The sequence below is a fragment of the Prinia subflava genome, chromosome 3 (assembly GCF_021018805.1).
Source record: "Prinia subflava isolate CZ2003 ecotype Zambia chromosome 3, Cam_Psub_1.2, whole genome shotgun sequence".
Lineage (NCBI taxonomy): Eukaryota > Metazoa > Chordata > Aves > Passeriformes > Cisticolidae > Prinia > Prinia subflava.
In genome coordinates, this window is record NC_086249.1 from 82,102,615 (window position 1) to 82,120,038 (window position 17,424).

The 17,424-nt window shown below is 36.0% G+C and overlaps 1 protein-coding gene across 1 annotated transcript in view; it reads left to right on the forward strand.

Moving 5' to 3' along the window:
- The window catches only part of TUBGCP3 (tubulin gamma complex component 3), a 49,255-nt gene that overhangs the window by 20,586 nt on the left and 11,245 nt on the right, over nt 1-17,424 (forward strand). The window contains exons 7-13 of the mRNA XM_063392761.1: nt 2,572-2,690; nt 5,858-5,983; nt 9,517-9,585; nt 13,184-13,316; nt 14,321-14,487; nt 15,854-15,964; nt 16,354-16,462. Coding sequence (XP_063248831.1) covers nt 2,572-2,690; nt 5,858-5,983; nt 9,517-9,585; nt 13,184-13,316; nt 14,321-14,487; nt 15,854-15,964; nt 16,354-16,462 — 834 coding nt within the window. The remainder of the gene's footprint in view (nt 1-2,571; nt 2,691-5,857; nt 5,984-9,516; nt 9,586-13,183; nt 13,317-14,320; nt 14,488-15,853; nt 15,965-16,353; nt 16,463-17,424) is intronic.

Below are 17,424 nucleotides of genomic sequence, written 5' to 3' on the forward strand. Positions count from 1 at the left end.
TTCTTCTTGCACTGGTTAGATTATGATCTGGGCCTCTTAAAAGACTGAGTTCATTCCCATGTTTGCCATAGTTAAGTGATTGTGACATGTGAGCAATGATCATTCTTTTGATGATCAGATGATGCTACTGTTTTTAGAGTCAGAAAGAGAGTTCAGTAAACAGAACTTGTTGAAATACTTATCTTTTTGTGGTTCTGTGTCTTTCAGAACTTGGAAATATCAACTGGAATATAGAGCTCTTAAACCTGTTTCTTTTCTAGATTAGCATACTGTTTACTGTGGTTGTATTTAGAACAGGTGACACAAAATATTGTCAATAAAATAAAAAAAATACAAATATAGACTCCTGAAATCACAGAATGGTTTGAATTGGAAGGTACCTTAAAGATCATCTTGTTCCAACTATCCTGCCATGGACAGGGCCACCTTCCACTAGACCAGGTTGCTCAGAGACCCATCCAGCCTATCCTTGAACACTTTCAGGGATGGGGCATCCACAACTTCTCTGGGCAACCTGTTCCAGTGCCTCATCAGCCCTCACAGCAAAGAATTTCTTCCTAAATTCCTAATATTGCTAATTTACGTTCATGATTAAGTGCTTGTAAACTTGAAGGTGATGCCTAGAGGATCTGTTCTGAATTTACACAAGTGTAACTAAGGAGGAATGATTTAACAGGTGATCTCTGTGGCAACTCTTAATGTAAAAATAAGTAAGTTCTGAATAAGTGAGCTGATGGCAGATGTTGCCATCCCATAGTATGGTATTCTCTGGCAAAGAATGAAAAGAAATGCAGGCATTTTACTGTGGTGTTTTGTTTAGGTTTGTTTTTAACTTCTATACAAATAAGCGTGGATATTAAGGAGCTAAAATATATCTTGTCTGCCAGCCACTGATTCTTTGAGTAGCACTGTACAAAGCAGTGGCATGTAGATCAGAGTTGTGCTGATGTATCTGAGGGCAACATTTGGCATTTAGAACCTAATTAACAAGATTATGTGCAAGAAGATGTGTGTGTATATCTATATAATGTAAATCTGTGTTTTATATATGTGGTAGATTTAATATATATAAAAATAAAAAAAGAAAAAGTAGAAAAAGGAGTATAAAAAAGCATAGGGAAAAGAAATAGAAAAACATAAAATCTAGCACTGCCTCTTAATTTATTATACTGATTGCTATAAAAAGCAATACTTCTTGTGTTGAGTCAGCCAGCAGCTGTGACTTTCCTGTGTGGGATGGGTATAAGGACTGACAGTTGTCTTAAATGTAGTCACTTGCTGGTGTAGAAATAGAAGTAGGACTGCATTCAGAATATAGAAGTCTATTGTCAAGAAGATACATTTCTATGAATGTTAAACTCCTGAAAATAATTTTTTTTCTCCTAAAGTTGCTTGCTTTTATTTGAAGTTTTCTTAACTGTTACATCTACAGAGTATAAAAAGGCACATTGTATGGCTGATGTTAATACTTGTTGTATTATTTACCAATTAAAGAAATGTGCACTTGCATCTTTTACCATTTCATTACAAGCTCCTAAGAGGGTCAACATACAATCATGCACATCTTATTGTTGTGGGGAGAGACTGTGTTTTAAGTGGTATCTTGAAGTGAAGAATACTTTTGCTGAAATAAGACTAGAATTTAATTTTTCTTGGTTTTTCTCTGGGAAAGTTGGGAAGGCACAGTGACAAGAGTAAGAGTACTGCTAAATTGGGAGAAGCATGTTGAAGCATCTCAATTTCTGGATAGTTGTTGTTAAAATTGTTTAATTCTTGAAATCGTAAATGAATTTACAAAAGCACATAGTGATGGTTTGCCCAGAAAAGGTGGGGATAGTTTCAATGGCCTACACAGTGCCTGTTCTGATATTATGCTTCCTTTAATTTCATAAATATCTTACATCTCTAACATGATCTAACTTCTGATTAGAGATAAGAACCAGAAGCAAACTGTATGTTACAAATAGCAAAAGCTTTACTAAATCCTTAAAGATACATTTATCATCAGAAACAGTATTTACACTTTAAATATTTTCTACCTCCGTGGCTGTTATGCAGTCTGATTGAATCCGTTTTCTCACTGAGCAGTGGCATGTGTGATTGAAAGCCATTATGAAACAAGCAGCTCTTGCCTCTGGATTAACTTTTCCTGGGTGAATGTAGAGGAGGTTATTCTGAAAGTCTATTAACAACTTCAACTGTTTGTTGAAAGAAAGATAAAGTTACTGTGTGCTTGCCTCAGAACTTGCACGGGTGTTGGATGTCAAGAGAGAACAAGTTTGAGAACTGGCCAGTGTGTCAGTTAAAGCAGGACATGCCCTGTGCCATGCAAGCCGACTGCTCTGGGAGAACCACAGGTAGCATTAGAGAGGGAAAGGCAATCTTGGGCTTTCCTGTCACACTAAGAGGACCTAAAACATTTCTTTACAGGTTACAAGCACAGGCTTTACAGTTTTTATAGTTTGCGGGTTTTTTGGCTATGTATCTAAATAGCTCTTGAAAGTTGCAATAAAAACTAATTGTCTTAACAAATCTAAATACTTCTTTTGTTTTTGTTTTTTTCTTTTCTAGGTTCTGTTGAAATAACGGAAGCAAATCTTGTAAGAGATGTTTTATATGTCTTCCAGGGAATAGATGGCAAAAACATCAAAATGTGCAATTCTGAAAATTGCTATAAAGTGGAAGGAAAGGTACTGTATGGTGACTTGTATTTCATATGTGAGCAGAGATATAGGGGAATAGGGGAAAAATACATATATTGGAGAAAAATAGCTGTGAGCAAGTAAAAAAGTTAAAATATTATTACAAGTCTATATTCCCTCTACCAACTGTTTTGTTTTGTGGGGGCTTTGATTGTTTTGGTTTTGAGGGTTCTTTTGTTAATATAACAGAGTAGTTCCAACAGTAGTAGTTGAAAATCAATTGGGTAGATTAAATGCCAGAAAGAAAATGTAGCATTTCACAAGATACGAATAGCTTCCCAACTCTTAATCCAGTGGAAGAACTCTTAGTTTATGGCTTTCAGGATTTCTGTAGACATTTCTTTGCAATGTATAAGAATTAATATAAAGCAGATGCAGGCATTTGACTGCATTATTATTGAATTAAATTTAACAGCTTGAGAATGGATGGATGAAATGGATGCCAGCCACATGATGTTATGGGCCTGATTACAATTATAAGTGATCAGATGCAGATTACCTGAGAAAGAAAGGACTGGTGGTAGAACTGAAGAAAAGCCTGATGTGAATTTGAATGACGACATCAAATAGGGGACAAAAGAATAGGCGAGTTTCCTGGGAGACTTTGCTTTAAGGTGGTGAGATGTTAAGCCTATCTGTAATTCAAAAAAAACCAAGAGAGTGATTGGGTCAGGTGAGCAAAGAACAAAAAATGGCACTAGTTGCTTTAGCATCTTCACATTCAGTATTTAGACAGTACAGCTTCAGAGTTCAGTTTCTGCTAATTGGTTTTCATGTTCTTGTTCAGATGGAAAGGCAAGGCTTTCCATTTTTGCTTATATTAAAAACTTTCTACAGTGATAACATTATGTAGTCCTTAAATGGCAGGGAAATTACTTTTGGGCCATTTCATAGGCCAGGAGCATGGTAGACAGATCTTGATGTTGATACCTAAAATAATTTCCTTTTTTCTTTCATAATAGTAACAAAAAGTGAAATGTATAGTTCACCATTATTTTACAATGACGTTTACAGCTGCTTAATGGAGGGAAAATGGAAAAACGTAATTCTTATTAAATAAGTTAAATCTTATTAATTAACAGATTCTTAATAAACATCTGCTTGTGGGTGATGCAAAGTTTGTTATTCCTCAGCACCTTCACTGAGTAAATTATATTCCATATGTGAGTTATATATGGCAAAAGAAGGGTAGCATAATACATTTTTCTATAGCAATGTGAAGAAAACTTAGTGATTACAAAATTGACAATGGGTTTCATTGGTTTTCTGTGTAGCTTTCATATCCAATAGGCTGGTTTGAGGTCAGAAGCTGTTTTGCTTGGAACTTGTAATTCAGGGAGTTTAATTACTGACCACAAGCCAGCTGAATAATCTTTGCCTGAGAACTTTGTCTTCAGTTATTTTTGTGAAGTCTGCCATCTTCCTTATTTGTCCTTGGTGTGAGCTACCGGACCCAGTGAGGATGAGATTGTCTGACTCACCAGAGCTGCAGCTGGAGCTTCATCTGACAAACAGGGAGGGCTAAGATCATGCTTCCTCTAGCTGTATTGACTGCACATCAGGCAAAATAGTAGTCAAAGCATGTAGTTTTCCCTCAGCTGGCACTCTCATTGTACACAGTCTAGGTTGTTGCGTTTTTTTTTCCAGGAAGAAACACACTTTCTAAGGTGCTATTCTTGCTGAAGTGTTTCTTAACTTTAGTGTTAATATTACATCTGCTGGTGACATTCAGCACTGTATAAGAAGACAGCTTCTGATTTGATCTAAGACATACAAATGCAATAACACCAAGCCAATTTTCCTTGTTCTTCATTTAATTCCAGCGGATGTGTGTTATGCTCAATGTTTGCCAAGTACTCTGTACTTGCAGAATTCTAAGTAGTTCTTTTGTAATCTCTTTGGTTTTGCTGCAGGCAGGGTTTCTGTGTCCAATTATGCTTGTTTGGGCTGGAATTTACCCTACAGAAGTTGTTGAAGAAGTTAAAGCTGTACCTCTGTGGGTAAACAAGAGGGCTAGGAACTGAACGCTGGTCTTACAACCAAATGCTGCAGCCTGGTTCAAGCTCACACTGGTGTGGATAACACACTCTGACACTGATTGTTATCTTGGAGAATGCCTGTACTGTTAACTAAAAGGTTTAATGAAGGAGATTGTTTTCTAGTTCTTTGGCAGCTTAACTTCTAAGAACAATTCCTTGCTTTGGTTTCAACTGTTCCAGCTGGCTGTCAAAGTTAAAATTGTCTGTAGAGGTGGGATGGGCCCAGCTGCTGTGGGCACAGGTCAGTCTCTGCCTCATGGTCTGTTACCAGTCAGATTGTTTGGGGATTTTTATTCAATGAAATTTTGAATACTTGATGATAGTGTTCTTGAGTAATATGATGAAATATGGAAGAAGAAAATCCCAAGTAGGAAGTGACTTGTCTGTTGGTAACTTAGAGGAAGAAATGTGCTGATTCAGATGAAAATTGTAGTGGTAGCTAAATAGGGTGTTTGGGACTAAGGCAGGCTTACAAGGTGAGTGAGATCCTAGAAGAAAACCAGAAACAGACTAGAAGAGTTCAGAAGGACATGTAATTTAAATAACTTATAAAATCTCTAGTTAACCTTGGAAGTGGGGTTCTGCAAGTTTGTGTTTCTGGTGCCTAGTCAGGCATTGGATCATTTATTTTCTATTAAAGGTTTCTTTCACACGTAGCAATAACTAATTATTTGTCAAAGCTTTTTCATTAGTCTCAGTCATTACCACCTCTGCTACAACTCTCATATATTCAGTCTTGCTGATTGTCGGTATAAGATAAAATCTGATATTACAACAAGAAAATGCAGATTTTGTCCTTTCTTCTGAAGACCATTTTGTTATTGCTATAATTTCCAAATATAAAAGGAGTATATCAATACTGTTACATTAAGATTTCCGAAAGAGAAGGTTTCTTGCCAGTAGTTTGTTGTTGCTGCCTTTTTAAGGCATGTGTGTATAAATATAATGCTAATTACGTGGTTGTCTGCTTTTTTGCAGTATCAGTACTGTAGAGTGTTAAATGAATTGTTTCTCAAACTGGCTTTTTTATGAGAAAGAAACCAGTATTTATGAAGAAACCAGTATTGGCTTAGCAGATTTGACTTAATTGCAAACTCATTTCTGTTCACTTTATAGGTGAGCTTGTCCAAGTCTCTCCGAGATACTACAAGTAGACTTGCAGAGTTGGGGTGGCTACATAACAAAATAAGAAAATATACAGACCAGAGGAGTTTGGATCGTGCATTTGGACTTGTGGGACAGGTGGGTCAGTTAGAAAAGACAACCTGACTACTGTATTTGGTCTTGTTTGGCTAAGAAATGACTGAGTAAATGCAATGCTAGAATGATGCATGAACTTTGGAGCTTGAATCATTCACCATTTGATTTACTTCATTTGTGGATGCTGCATTCGATATGGGTGATAGTCAACAGGCAAGGAAAAAGCATTTGCTCTTGCTGATCCTAAGGATCTGCCTCTGTAATTTGTACCTGGAAACACTCATAAATTCCTTTTCTTAATTTCCTTTTTTTAATAAAAACCAATATTTTAAAATTATTCGTGCATGTTCATAAACAAAAACATTTCTTAAATGGGATGATGTCATCCCTGAGGTAATTAATCACAATTCAGTTGTTAGTGACCTGTGCAGGAGACATTCTTATCACCTATTGTTGATGTTCATGTGTTAGTACTGCACTAGTGTACATAAAATGAAAGTAGTCCATTATCTTCTGCCCTTTCTTTTGAATACAGCATCAAAAGAATATTAATTTTTGTTTTTATAGGTTTCATCATCATGATTTATAGTCTACAGTAACTTCACTGCTGCTGTAATACCCAAAACCACATTTACTGCTAAGACATTCCTGTTTCCTCTCACTTGCTTCCTCTGTAAAACTGGATATTATCCCTTCTGAGTCGACAGAAATGTTATCCTTGCCTCTAGCCATAACATCCTACCTAATCTGCCAAGAAATTGAAGTGCTTCTCCCTTCAATCTAATTTTTCTTAAGAGGTCAGTAGAGATGCTGTAGTGCTTCCTACTTTTCTGATGTTTTATTCTGTTCCGTTCTGTCTTTTACTCTAAGTAACCCTTCTAGTTACATTTAAATAATTCTTTTTCTACTGATCCAATGCTGATTTCCATGTGTTGTATGGTAGTGCTACTATGTATGCATTTTCTTTGGACTCTCCCCCTTATATCTGGGTGAAGTTTTATTCTTTATCTAGATTTGTGCTTATTTTTACTGTCTCTGGCTTTAATCTTTAAGTTTACAGAAAGGGGAGAACTTTTAATTCTGCAATGAATTTAAATGTGCAGTATCTTGGCTTCCATATGCAGGTTTCACATCCTGTGCAGAGGGCTGTGCAGTTAAGTTACCTGAATCTGCATGGCTCTAATGCTGCTAATTTTGCTTGAGGCAAGCACTTGTGTATATTTCTAGGACATAAGTATACAAACAGAATCTTATATTCTACTCTTGCTGTCAGTGTCTGGGCACAGAGAGTATGCCTCCATGCTCTTGATTGCTTTTGTAGCTCAGAATTTCAGGTGCTGCACACTGTGCATTAAGGAATTTAACACAACAGTGTCTATTGTTATAAAACATCTTTCGCCTAATGTTCTGAAAGAATGATTGTGTAAACCCCTGTTTGAACCAGGTGTAGAACAAGATAGCTGTCACCTCTTTTATTATGATTCTGGTGACTCGTTCTACCACACAGAATGTCAGGTATTGACATTAGAAGTGGAGATATAACAATATATTACACTTTATATTTTCCTACCTTTGTTGATTAATTTCTAAGTTTTACTTTGTCCTCAGAAAATAAAAAGAATGATCGGCAGTTAACTATATTTAGCTTGTACTTTGGAATTTTGCCCATTTAGATCTAGTTGAGCTAGTGGGCATTTTAATTTTTTTCACTTGAATGAGCATTCTCTTTCCTTCCTCAATTCTCTTTTGCAGCAGACCAAATCAGAATTGTAGGATAATGTCCAGTTTTTCTGTAACAGTTTGAGAAGCAAAAATCCATGGTTTGTGCCGCAGGAATTGGTACTGGATGAAAATTTTAATTTGTAAAGCTTCTCTTAAAAATTGGTGACCAGTTAGATTCTAAATCCTTTTGCCTACTAAATCATTAGAGTCAGTGATTACTGTTCTTCCTTTTTGAGCAGAACAGTGCCTTTGGTTGTTTTCGTGGAGGCTCTGCTCTGCCCTCTATCTTGGCAAGTGCCGCTTGCATAGGTTCAAAAATTTACTGGAGAAGCAAGTGAGAAGAAATGAAAAGTGGAGTTACACATAAAGGGATTTCTTTTTGCCCTTCAGTATCCTCTGGAATAAAATGAATGTCAAATTTCTTTGCAATTTACAACGTTGAGTTGAAGAAAGGAGCCTCCTTTCCATAAAAAGGATACAATGGCAAGATTAATGACTTTTTTTTTTTCTAGGCTTCTTAGCTGCTTAGCAGGAAAGAAGATTTATTTTCTCCTGTGCTTCTAGAAATTATGTCTGCCTTTTACATACTCAAGTGAATAAATACTTCAAGTTTTTGGGTTCTTTCTATGAAGTTTTCCTTATTTTTTTTCCATATTCTTTTGACTGTAATTTTAAAAGGCCTTGAAGGGAAAAGCCTGGGAAATTTTCCCATTACAAAAAAAAAAAATCCGTCAAAATACATTTCAAACTCATTAGCTGAGAGTTGGTTAAAAAGTTCTGAGAACTTGTGTGTGTGCATGAGAGTATTCTTCCAAAAAAACCAAATAAATAAAAAACTTCGGGCACTTTTTGGGGATTTTAAAATCTTCTTCACTTAGTCTCAAATTAACGAGCCATATTTTTAGTTCTGTTTTGAAAAATGTGTTGCAGGCATTTTTTTAGTCTGTATGTTAGGTTAAGAGCATTATAAAAGTGAAGCAAGACCTCCCCCAAACTCTAAACTGTGGAAAATATTTATCACTAAAGTGATATCACTTTTTTAGTGATATTTATCACTAAGTATTGTTTCAGGAATTGTTTTTAAAATTTATCTTGATTTTTAAAAAACCTAACATAGCCGTGCTTAGAATTGTGTTACATAGAAGAGTTTTTGCTGTAGTTCTGGCCTGAATTAACTTCTGCACATTTTACAGATTTCTGAAGGTATACTTTGTGTTGTTAATTTTTTCCGTGTCAAGTGAAGAATCCTATATAACTGTAAATTGATAAAAGGTCAAAAATTTAGAGTACTTGATCTGGCAGCAATTACTGAGAGCATTTTTTTGAGCATTGAGTTTTCTTGTTTGGCATATAGTCAGTATTGAAAATATGATAGTTGCCTAACTTTTCTGTTCTGTTGTTAGAGGCCTTCCTGAAATTTAAACTCTATTCACTGTATACTGTATCTTACGTGATTATTAGAAAAAAATCTTCAACTGGGTCATGCTATAATTTGTACATCCCTGTGGTAATTATAAATGCCATTACTGAGATGATGTATCTACTTGAAGAGTTACACTTGTTGTAGTTTAATCTGTTGATAGAGTTAAGACAGCAAAAAACAAGGTCACTTGATAATGTGTATGAATTCTTGGAAAAGGTATATGCAGCTCTGAAGGAAGCATTTATACTTTTGTCATTTCTCTAAGAATTGGCTTTTGTGCTGAAGCTTGTAGAAAGATTCCCTTCAGGAAATTTCTGACTATGTTTGGAGTGTGGTGATAGAATTAAATCAGAAGCAATTCCCCTGATTACTTTTCCTTTTTTTTTTTCTTTTTTCTTTTCTTTTTTTTTTTCTTTTCTTTCTCTTACAGAGTTTTTGTGCAGCCTTACATCAGGAACTTAAGGAATACTACCGACTTCTGTCTGTTTTACATTCTCAGGTAAGTTAAGTGGTATGTATTCAACTTGATTATTTTCTTCAGTTATCTAAATATCTCCTAAAAAGGTAATACCTACCTATTCTGTTACAATGTAAAGGATGTACAGCAGTTTCTGTTGACAGTGAACACAATTCTCTGTACATTTCTTACTTCTTAAATGTATGTGCCCTTGAATATTTGTCTCTTAAGAACTCACTGGTCTTGATATGTTACATAAGCAAGGGATACAATGTGGATTTCTAAGTCTCTGTCCCTGTTTTGCATCCCTTTTGTCAGTTTCATCTTGCATAATATCTTTATCATTCAAATCCCAAACAATGTCACACATCCTTGGGGGGAGAAAAAAGCAGTCTGTATTTCCAGCAGTGCATGATTCAGCAGCTAGTAATAGCTATTCCAACTTTCTTTCTGTGTGGGCCAATTTGTACATTTTTCTTGTCCCTTTGTATTCTGAGAGTAAAGACATCTATTCTGCAGATGTTTGTGTTTTACTAGTTTTCTTTAACATATAGACTAACTCAGTGCTGATAATCTTGAAGTTTTTCCACAAATGCTTGTAGGTATGTGCATCTAGATGCTGTCTCTAAAATAAAAATAAACATTATTGTTCTCCTTGCCTTTTTTTTACAGGGGTTTTCAAGGGGTTCATTACTTGTAATGGTGAAAAATTTATTCTGAGATTTGACCTAAAGCTAAATTATATTGCCTTTTAGAATTCTATCTTCAATAAAATCTTTATAGTTTGTCATAGGCTTTTGTTAATGTTTTCAAAGCATCTGTTCCTTTTAATTAACTTGCAGTTCCTGAACATTGTTGGCTTTTGGAATGCGTGTTACAGTTACTTTTTGCTTGTTTTTCCTGCCTATTATCCAGTTATTCCCTTTATAATTAGTTCTTGCTCTGTCCAAAATGTGTTTTCTCTCTTGGTTTGCTGAAGCTTTGATTTATTCTAACTTCTAAAGTTTCTTGACCATGAAAATATTCATCTACTTTGAAATGCAGTTTTGTCTACCTTTCCTGCTCCACCAAACCTTCCAAAAGAAGAGATGAGCAGGGTGGGAGGGAAAGCCTGTAAGGAGAAAACAAAAGTTCTGGCGTTACTTATTTTCAAACTGCATTTGCCTTTGTGGTGGGTTGACCCTGGGCAGCAGCTAGGCACCCACCCAGCCTCTTGCTCCTTCATCTCTTGAGGAGCAGGGAGAAAATAGAAGGAAGACAAAAAGACAAGTCAATCAAGTTAGTGACAATTTAGAAGGGAAAGCAAAAGCTGTGCGTGCAAGCAAAGCAAAGTAGGGAATTCATTCACTACTTTCCATCAGCATTCAGCTGTCCAGCTGCTTCTGGCAAGCAGGGCCTCAGGACACTTAACACTTGCTTGGGAAGACGTACTCCATCACCACAAATGCTCTTATTTCCTTCTCCTTTCCCTGAGCTTTTTTTCTTGAGAAAGCTTTTTGTCCTCCATAAGCTTGGAAATGGTGTTCCAGGATTAGTTGCTATCCCAAGGAATGAAGTGAGTTTCAGTGGTGTGTAGTTTTATGGCTTCTCCTTCTTGGAGAGAGGAATGACATTTGCTTTCTCAGGGTCATCAGAAACCTCCTCAAATTGCTGTGTTGCAAAAATAATGGAGAGAGGCCTTGCAGTGACATGGACCAGCTGCTTCCCTCAACACTTGTTGCATCCCATCAGGTCCCATAGACTCAAGCATATCCCATTTGTTTGGGATACCGTAGCCTAATACTTGTGAACTCAGTCTTCTTTGTTCCAGACTTCTCTTCTTATTTTGACATCTGGTGTCCCCAGCAGCAAATCTTACCGAAATACCAAGGCAAAAAGTGCATTAAGACCTCAGCATTTTCCATTTTTCCTGTCACCTAGCATCATTTAGTAGTTGGACACACATTTTTCCCAGACTTATTTCACTTCTGTTCTTACTGTTGCTCTTCACATTCCTTTCCAGATTCATCTTCAGTGTTAGAGTTTGTGAGTGTATTGAGCATGCTGATGAAATGCATTTCCATAGGGAACAGTCAGTGCAGTGTTGGCAATGCTTTGCTGCAGCAGCAGTCTGGAGTTTTTGGGGAATCTATGTCCCTCAGCTCCTAACTGAAGGCGTTCCCAGAGTCATGTTATGTTTGGATTTTCAGAAGCGCCTGACAACATTTATTCCCAAAGACATGAAGGAAAAGGAGATCCAGCAGTGGAGGAGAGATTCTTTTGTGACTTGAAAGGTGGAAGGGCTTGAAGGTCAGGCTGCAGAATGGACAAAAAACCTGTATCTTTTAGCTTCTTGGAAACACGTAGAAAATTGACTTGAAATTTAATGTATGTGGCATTCTTAGATTGAGAAGATCATACAGGCTGCCAACTTAGGAGTTGTTAACTGCAATTCTGGAGAGCAGTACAGGCGTAGAACAACAAGAATCTTGTCAAAGGGTTCTGTACTCTCTTTATAACCTTTTATTATGTCTTCAGAGCTTACCCTGAGCATGTTTCTGTCCTTGAATGAGTAATCCTGAGCATACTGTCTACTATTCCATAAGCGTCTCTGGTCTTTTTCTTGCAGGTTGTTTTCACAATGTCAGCCCATTTAAAAATGCAGTTCCATGATGAAGATGTACCATGTCTTCCCTAAAGTCAAAGGGTGGCTCATGTATCTCTTATCATTGCTGGTTTCCAAACCAAAGAAAAGAAAAATCCCAGACATGGACCCAGGAGCATTCGGAAGCAAATGAATTTAACTGGCTCTAAGGCTGAACTTAATGTGGATGACACTAGTCTTAAATTTAACTAGTATGTTGCATTTGGCTAAAAAAATTTGCTAGATGGGAAAGCACAGAGTGGGTTGGTTATCATATACCAGAAACAGCATCTTTTCTAAGGGATTGTCTCCTTGTCCAAGTTCTAGGAACTTGCTTCTGTATTCTTAAGTTGTGTTCTTGTCCTGCTTATTCCATCTGTACTTGTATAAGATTTGCATTTGCAGTGTGGATGCAAATATTTGGCTTTTATTTTCCATGGTGTTGGAAGATTCATGGTAGTCACATTATGATAGTTTTCTTATTGTAGCTTTTAAAGTTTGGTGTTTTTCTTTCAATGTAGCAATTCCTTAATCTCACTATAAGGCTAATTTAAGTTCTGATGGCTTCTAGAGGAAGACATTGAATGGAATTTGTCCCATATTGAACTAAAATAACCTGCATGTGCAGTAATAAAAAGTTTACCTCCTACAGCCTGCCTTTCTTTTAAAAGTTTTTCTTTACTCTTTTTGAGTATCTCTTGCTGTCTCTCGGGATCTTTTCTCTTTTCCTTTGCTCTTCTCTCTTTTCATGACTATTACCTTGCTGTCTTTAACTTTCTTAGTCTTTGTGCTTTGTCTACCTTATTGCACTTGTCTCTGTTCTTTCACCTGTGCTCAAGTCTCTGTTTCCACTAAAAATCGACTCTCAGGTTTTGGCCCAGTGATTTGATGAGAGAACACATAACACTGGGTATTTCAAGCGTATTAGTTAAAATTTGACTTCAGAACAAATGATGAAACCTGAGTTCTGCTTCAGTTTTGTTCTTTGACATGTCTTTGTGTTTCTAACTTGATCAGTTACAACTGGAAGATGATCAGGGCGTGAATTTGGGACTTGAGAGCAGTTTAACACTTCGCCGTCTTCTAGTCTGGACGTACGACCCCAAAATAAGGTTAAAGACCCTTGCAGCACTTGTTGATCACTGTCAAGGTCTGTTTAATATTAATTTAATATTTCTTGGGATGTTATATAATTTTGAGTAACTGTGCATGCTGGAGGTGGGTATCAATAATATTCATGCTTGTTTGGACTTTTTTTTAAAGAAAATTTCAATTACGTAGTTCAGATTCTCCCCCTTTTAGTTTAAACAAAGCATGACAAATTATAGTGCTGTGTTGATATATTCAGACTTCTTACTTTTTAAAAACTGCTCAAAAAATTCAATTTTAAGCATGCACTTTTCATGCTATTTTCAGTTATTCAGTCATCTTTCAGAGAGCTTCTCCTTTATGGATACTTAAGATTTATGAGATTGTAGCTCTTTAGAAAGAACATCTTAGACAAAAAAAGCAATACTTGCTTTACCTTGATTATTAGAATTGGTAACAATTTTGTTTTCTTAAATGGGCTTTACTCTGGAGACATTCATAAAAATTTTTAGTTCCATGCCCTCTTCTGCAAGAAAATGGTAAGCTGTGGAGCACGGCAGCAAAATCAAATATTCAGTCTATTTTTTACAGGTTTTTTTGACAGTCTCTTACTTTCCAATTGCAAGAAGACAGGAGATATTACCTAATGGAGCTATGGGGGCAACTATAACCAAGAAACAGGAAAGCTGTGTTTGTGTGCATGTGTGCATGAATATTTGAGAGTGTCAAGTACAGGAGAGAAGGAAAACATTCTAAGGCTCCTTTAATGCTTCTCTGGAAGCATAACATCAACCTCTGTGTGTGATCTGATGCTTTGACTTTTGCATTCCTCTAAGCTACCATAAAGTAGGCAGAGAACTCTTCTTAATGCTTTAGTGAGATTAATAATTCATGCCTTAAAACCTAGGAATTCCCTGTTAGCAATAAAAAAATCTACTTTTGCTACATTTTCAAATTGCTGTTTAGCAAGCTCAGTGTGACACAGGTAGCTAAAATCAGTGGCTGCTAAATTTAAATGAGGTGCATATTGTTTTCCTTCAAATGTCTCTCCCTTTCTTCTTACAGGGAGAAAAGGTGGTGAACTAGCCTCAGCAGTTCATGCCTATACTAAAACAGGAGATCCCTACATGCGATCTCTGGTTCAGCACATTCTTGGCCTGGTATCCCATCCTGTCCTGAACTTCCTGTATCGCTGGATTTATGATGGAGAGCTGGAGGATACATACCATGAGGTAGTGTATGTGCTACAGTAAATACTTCATCTCTTTGCTTGTTGATGTGACCTGTGGGAAGCTTAGAGGGGAGCTTGAAAAGTAGAGTGTGGTGAAAATCTATAACGGGTGTAAGCAATACATACAACAACCTGAAATATCACTCTCTTCATGAATTCCTCATGAGTTTGGTATCTGCAGGTTGCAATGTGTTGTCTTCAACAAATCATATGCTGGGTCTGGTTAGTAGAGTCAAAGTGGTGTACTGACAGTGGGTCCTTGTTTCTGAAGACAAAATAATTCCTCTGTATCTTTTCTTGCTTACTGTAACAACAGTAATGTATGCAGAGTTCTTTGTAGCTGTTCAGAATGCAAGCCTTGTATTTGGAATGAAGCTGAGAATATTTTCCTCTGACTGTGTACTGTTATCCTTGATAAATAACTTCAGTCTGTCAAATGGGGTAAAAGAGGTTTATGGTTCCAGATTAGAAACTGTGCGAAGTTATTTGTTGTGACTTCTGTAACATCAAGTTCTAGTAATTGTCCTTTTTCTTGGATTTTTTTAATGCTTTTCTGAACTCTCTCAACACTTTCCTATGTCTCATCAATACAGTCTTTTTAAACTGATTAGATTTTTAAAATTTTGTTCCAACAAGCCAAAGAATCATTTTTTAAAAATTAGTTTAGTGCTTCTGAGACAAATCTGAGTAATTTTACTTGAGAGTCAAATATGCTGTCTGTTTTCTTGGAGCGTCCTTATTTTGGTCAAAATTTAAGTGAGTAACAGTGACTTAAAGCTGCTCTTTAAGGTTAGAACTGTGTAAAATGTCTATGAATCTTTTTTTAGAAGTGTAAAGTAGACTTTTTTTCCCAGCTACTCCCCAGATACAAGGTTTTGTCTTTTTTGGATTTTAGGTAGTTTGTTAGCTCTAACCTCTGCGTGTGCACTGGAAGAGTGTTCTTAATACTGAAAATTATTGTTTGATGTGTTGTACTGAAAGCTATAATTTTCATATGATAGACAGTTTTGAATAAAGACAATTAGTCATTCTTGGAGAAAGTGGTGTTGGAAGGCAGTGAAAAACGTTTGTGTCCAGAAAATGGATGTATTGTTTGACAGGATGAGGACATAATCCATCCAAACTTCATTTCAACAAAACTAATAAAGTATTAGTTTTTTACAAATGAGGGGATTTTTCTTGTGTGGAGTTGAGAGATTATAGCATTTGATCACCGTATCAATTGCAAAATTTTGGGAGGGTTTTGGTTTTCTTGGTTTTTTTTTTTTTTTCCTCTCTACATCTGTAAAATAGGGGGAATAATAGGTGAAACTATCGATTAGAGTTTACATTAATCTTTTGCTTTTAATTTTTATTTCAATCTTCAGTTTTTTGTGGCTTCAGATCCTACAGTTAAAACTGATCGGCTATGGCATGACAAATACACTTTAAGGAAATCAATGATCCCATCTTTTATTACAATGGAGCAATCAAAAAAGGTATGAGTCTAAAAGTTAATCTTGTGATGATTTGTTTGCCCTGTACTGCTGCTTAGATTTCTTTTGAGAAAATTGAGGCCAAATTTAACAAAAAATAATTATCTCAGGAATTTTAGAATTGTTTACTGTGGAAGGCTGTAGGACAGTTTTTCCTTTCCATTCTCTAACTGTTAAACTTTGAGGAGATCTCAAGTAGGGGGAAAAGTTTTTGTTTAAAACCTTTCCATATTAGCATTGCTATTCTGGATTGCTGTGGTTGGGATTGTGAAACTAAGAGCACAGAAAAATGACAAAATACCTTGTTGTCCTGGTGGTTGTGGATGGCTTTTTTGGTATTTTATTTTTTTTCTTATAAGCATATCACTTTTTAAAACTCCTTTTTTATTCAGGTCCTTTTAATAGGAAAATCCATAAACTTCTTGCATCAAGTGTGTCATGATCAAACTCCATCCACAAAAATGATTGCTGTTGCAAAATCTGCAGAGTCTTCAAAAGATGGTACAGTATTAATGTTATTCAGTATCTCCCCTTGGAACTGACTTACCATACTATGCGTGGTTTAGACTGTAAACTGACTTCATGGATGATGGGCTTGAAAGGAGTACAAAAATCCCATCTGCCCTAAAATATAGATCATTTCATGGATACTTTTTTGTTACAAAAATGTATGTTGATGCATCTGCATAATTTTCTTAATTTGATAGGTTTGCTGGATGATTGTTAATGTACTGATTTTGTGAATGAAACCATTGAAAAAACAGTCTGCCTTCAGCTGCCTCTGCTGGGGTGGGAGCAGGGATATTCTTGAGTGCTGCAATAACAATTTAGTATGTTTGACATCTCATCAAATATACTCCATCATACAGTTCCATAGTACTAGGTTAATTTTGTAGTTGAAAAATAAAAATGCTCAGTTAGTTGTATATATAAGGGAATAAGTAATAAAAACACAACAGAAGCCTTTCTAGCCTTTCTGTAAATGTACTATACCAATATGTCAAAAATAAGTATGTGGAAGGTTACTAAAACTCTTTTTGAAGAGTACTTAAAATTGGGATTGCCAGCTGGTAAGCATGGAACCAAAACTTAACTATTAGAATTCCTTCAGGTTATTTGGTTTTATTTAAAATAGATCTCAGTTTTAATAAATGAGAACTTGTATACCATTTGTGGTTATTTTTGGTGGCATATTTGTTGCAATGAAATCAATGTTGTTATTATGAAAGATAGCAAATAGTAAACATCTAAACCAAGGAGACTTCATGTCTGAATACTAAGCAAAGAATGTGTAGGATGGTGCTGTATCTCAGAGAAAGGACAGATTTCTGCCTTCTGGTGGAAGTTGGTTTTGCCACGGTAACTTTTGATAACTTGTTTAATATGCCAAAGATAGTCAGCTGTTGATACATAGCTCACTGGGATAAGTTTTCTGATGCTAATCATCTAAATATTTTTCTGTC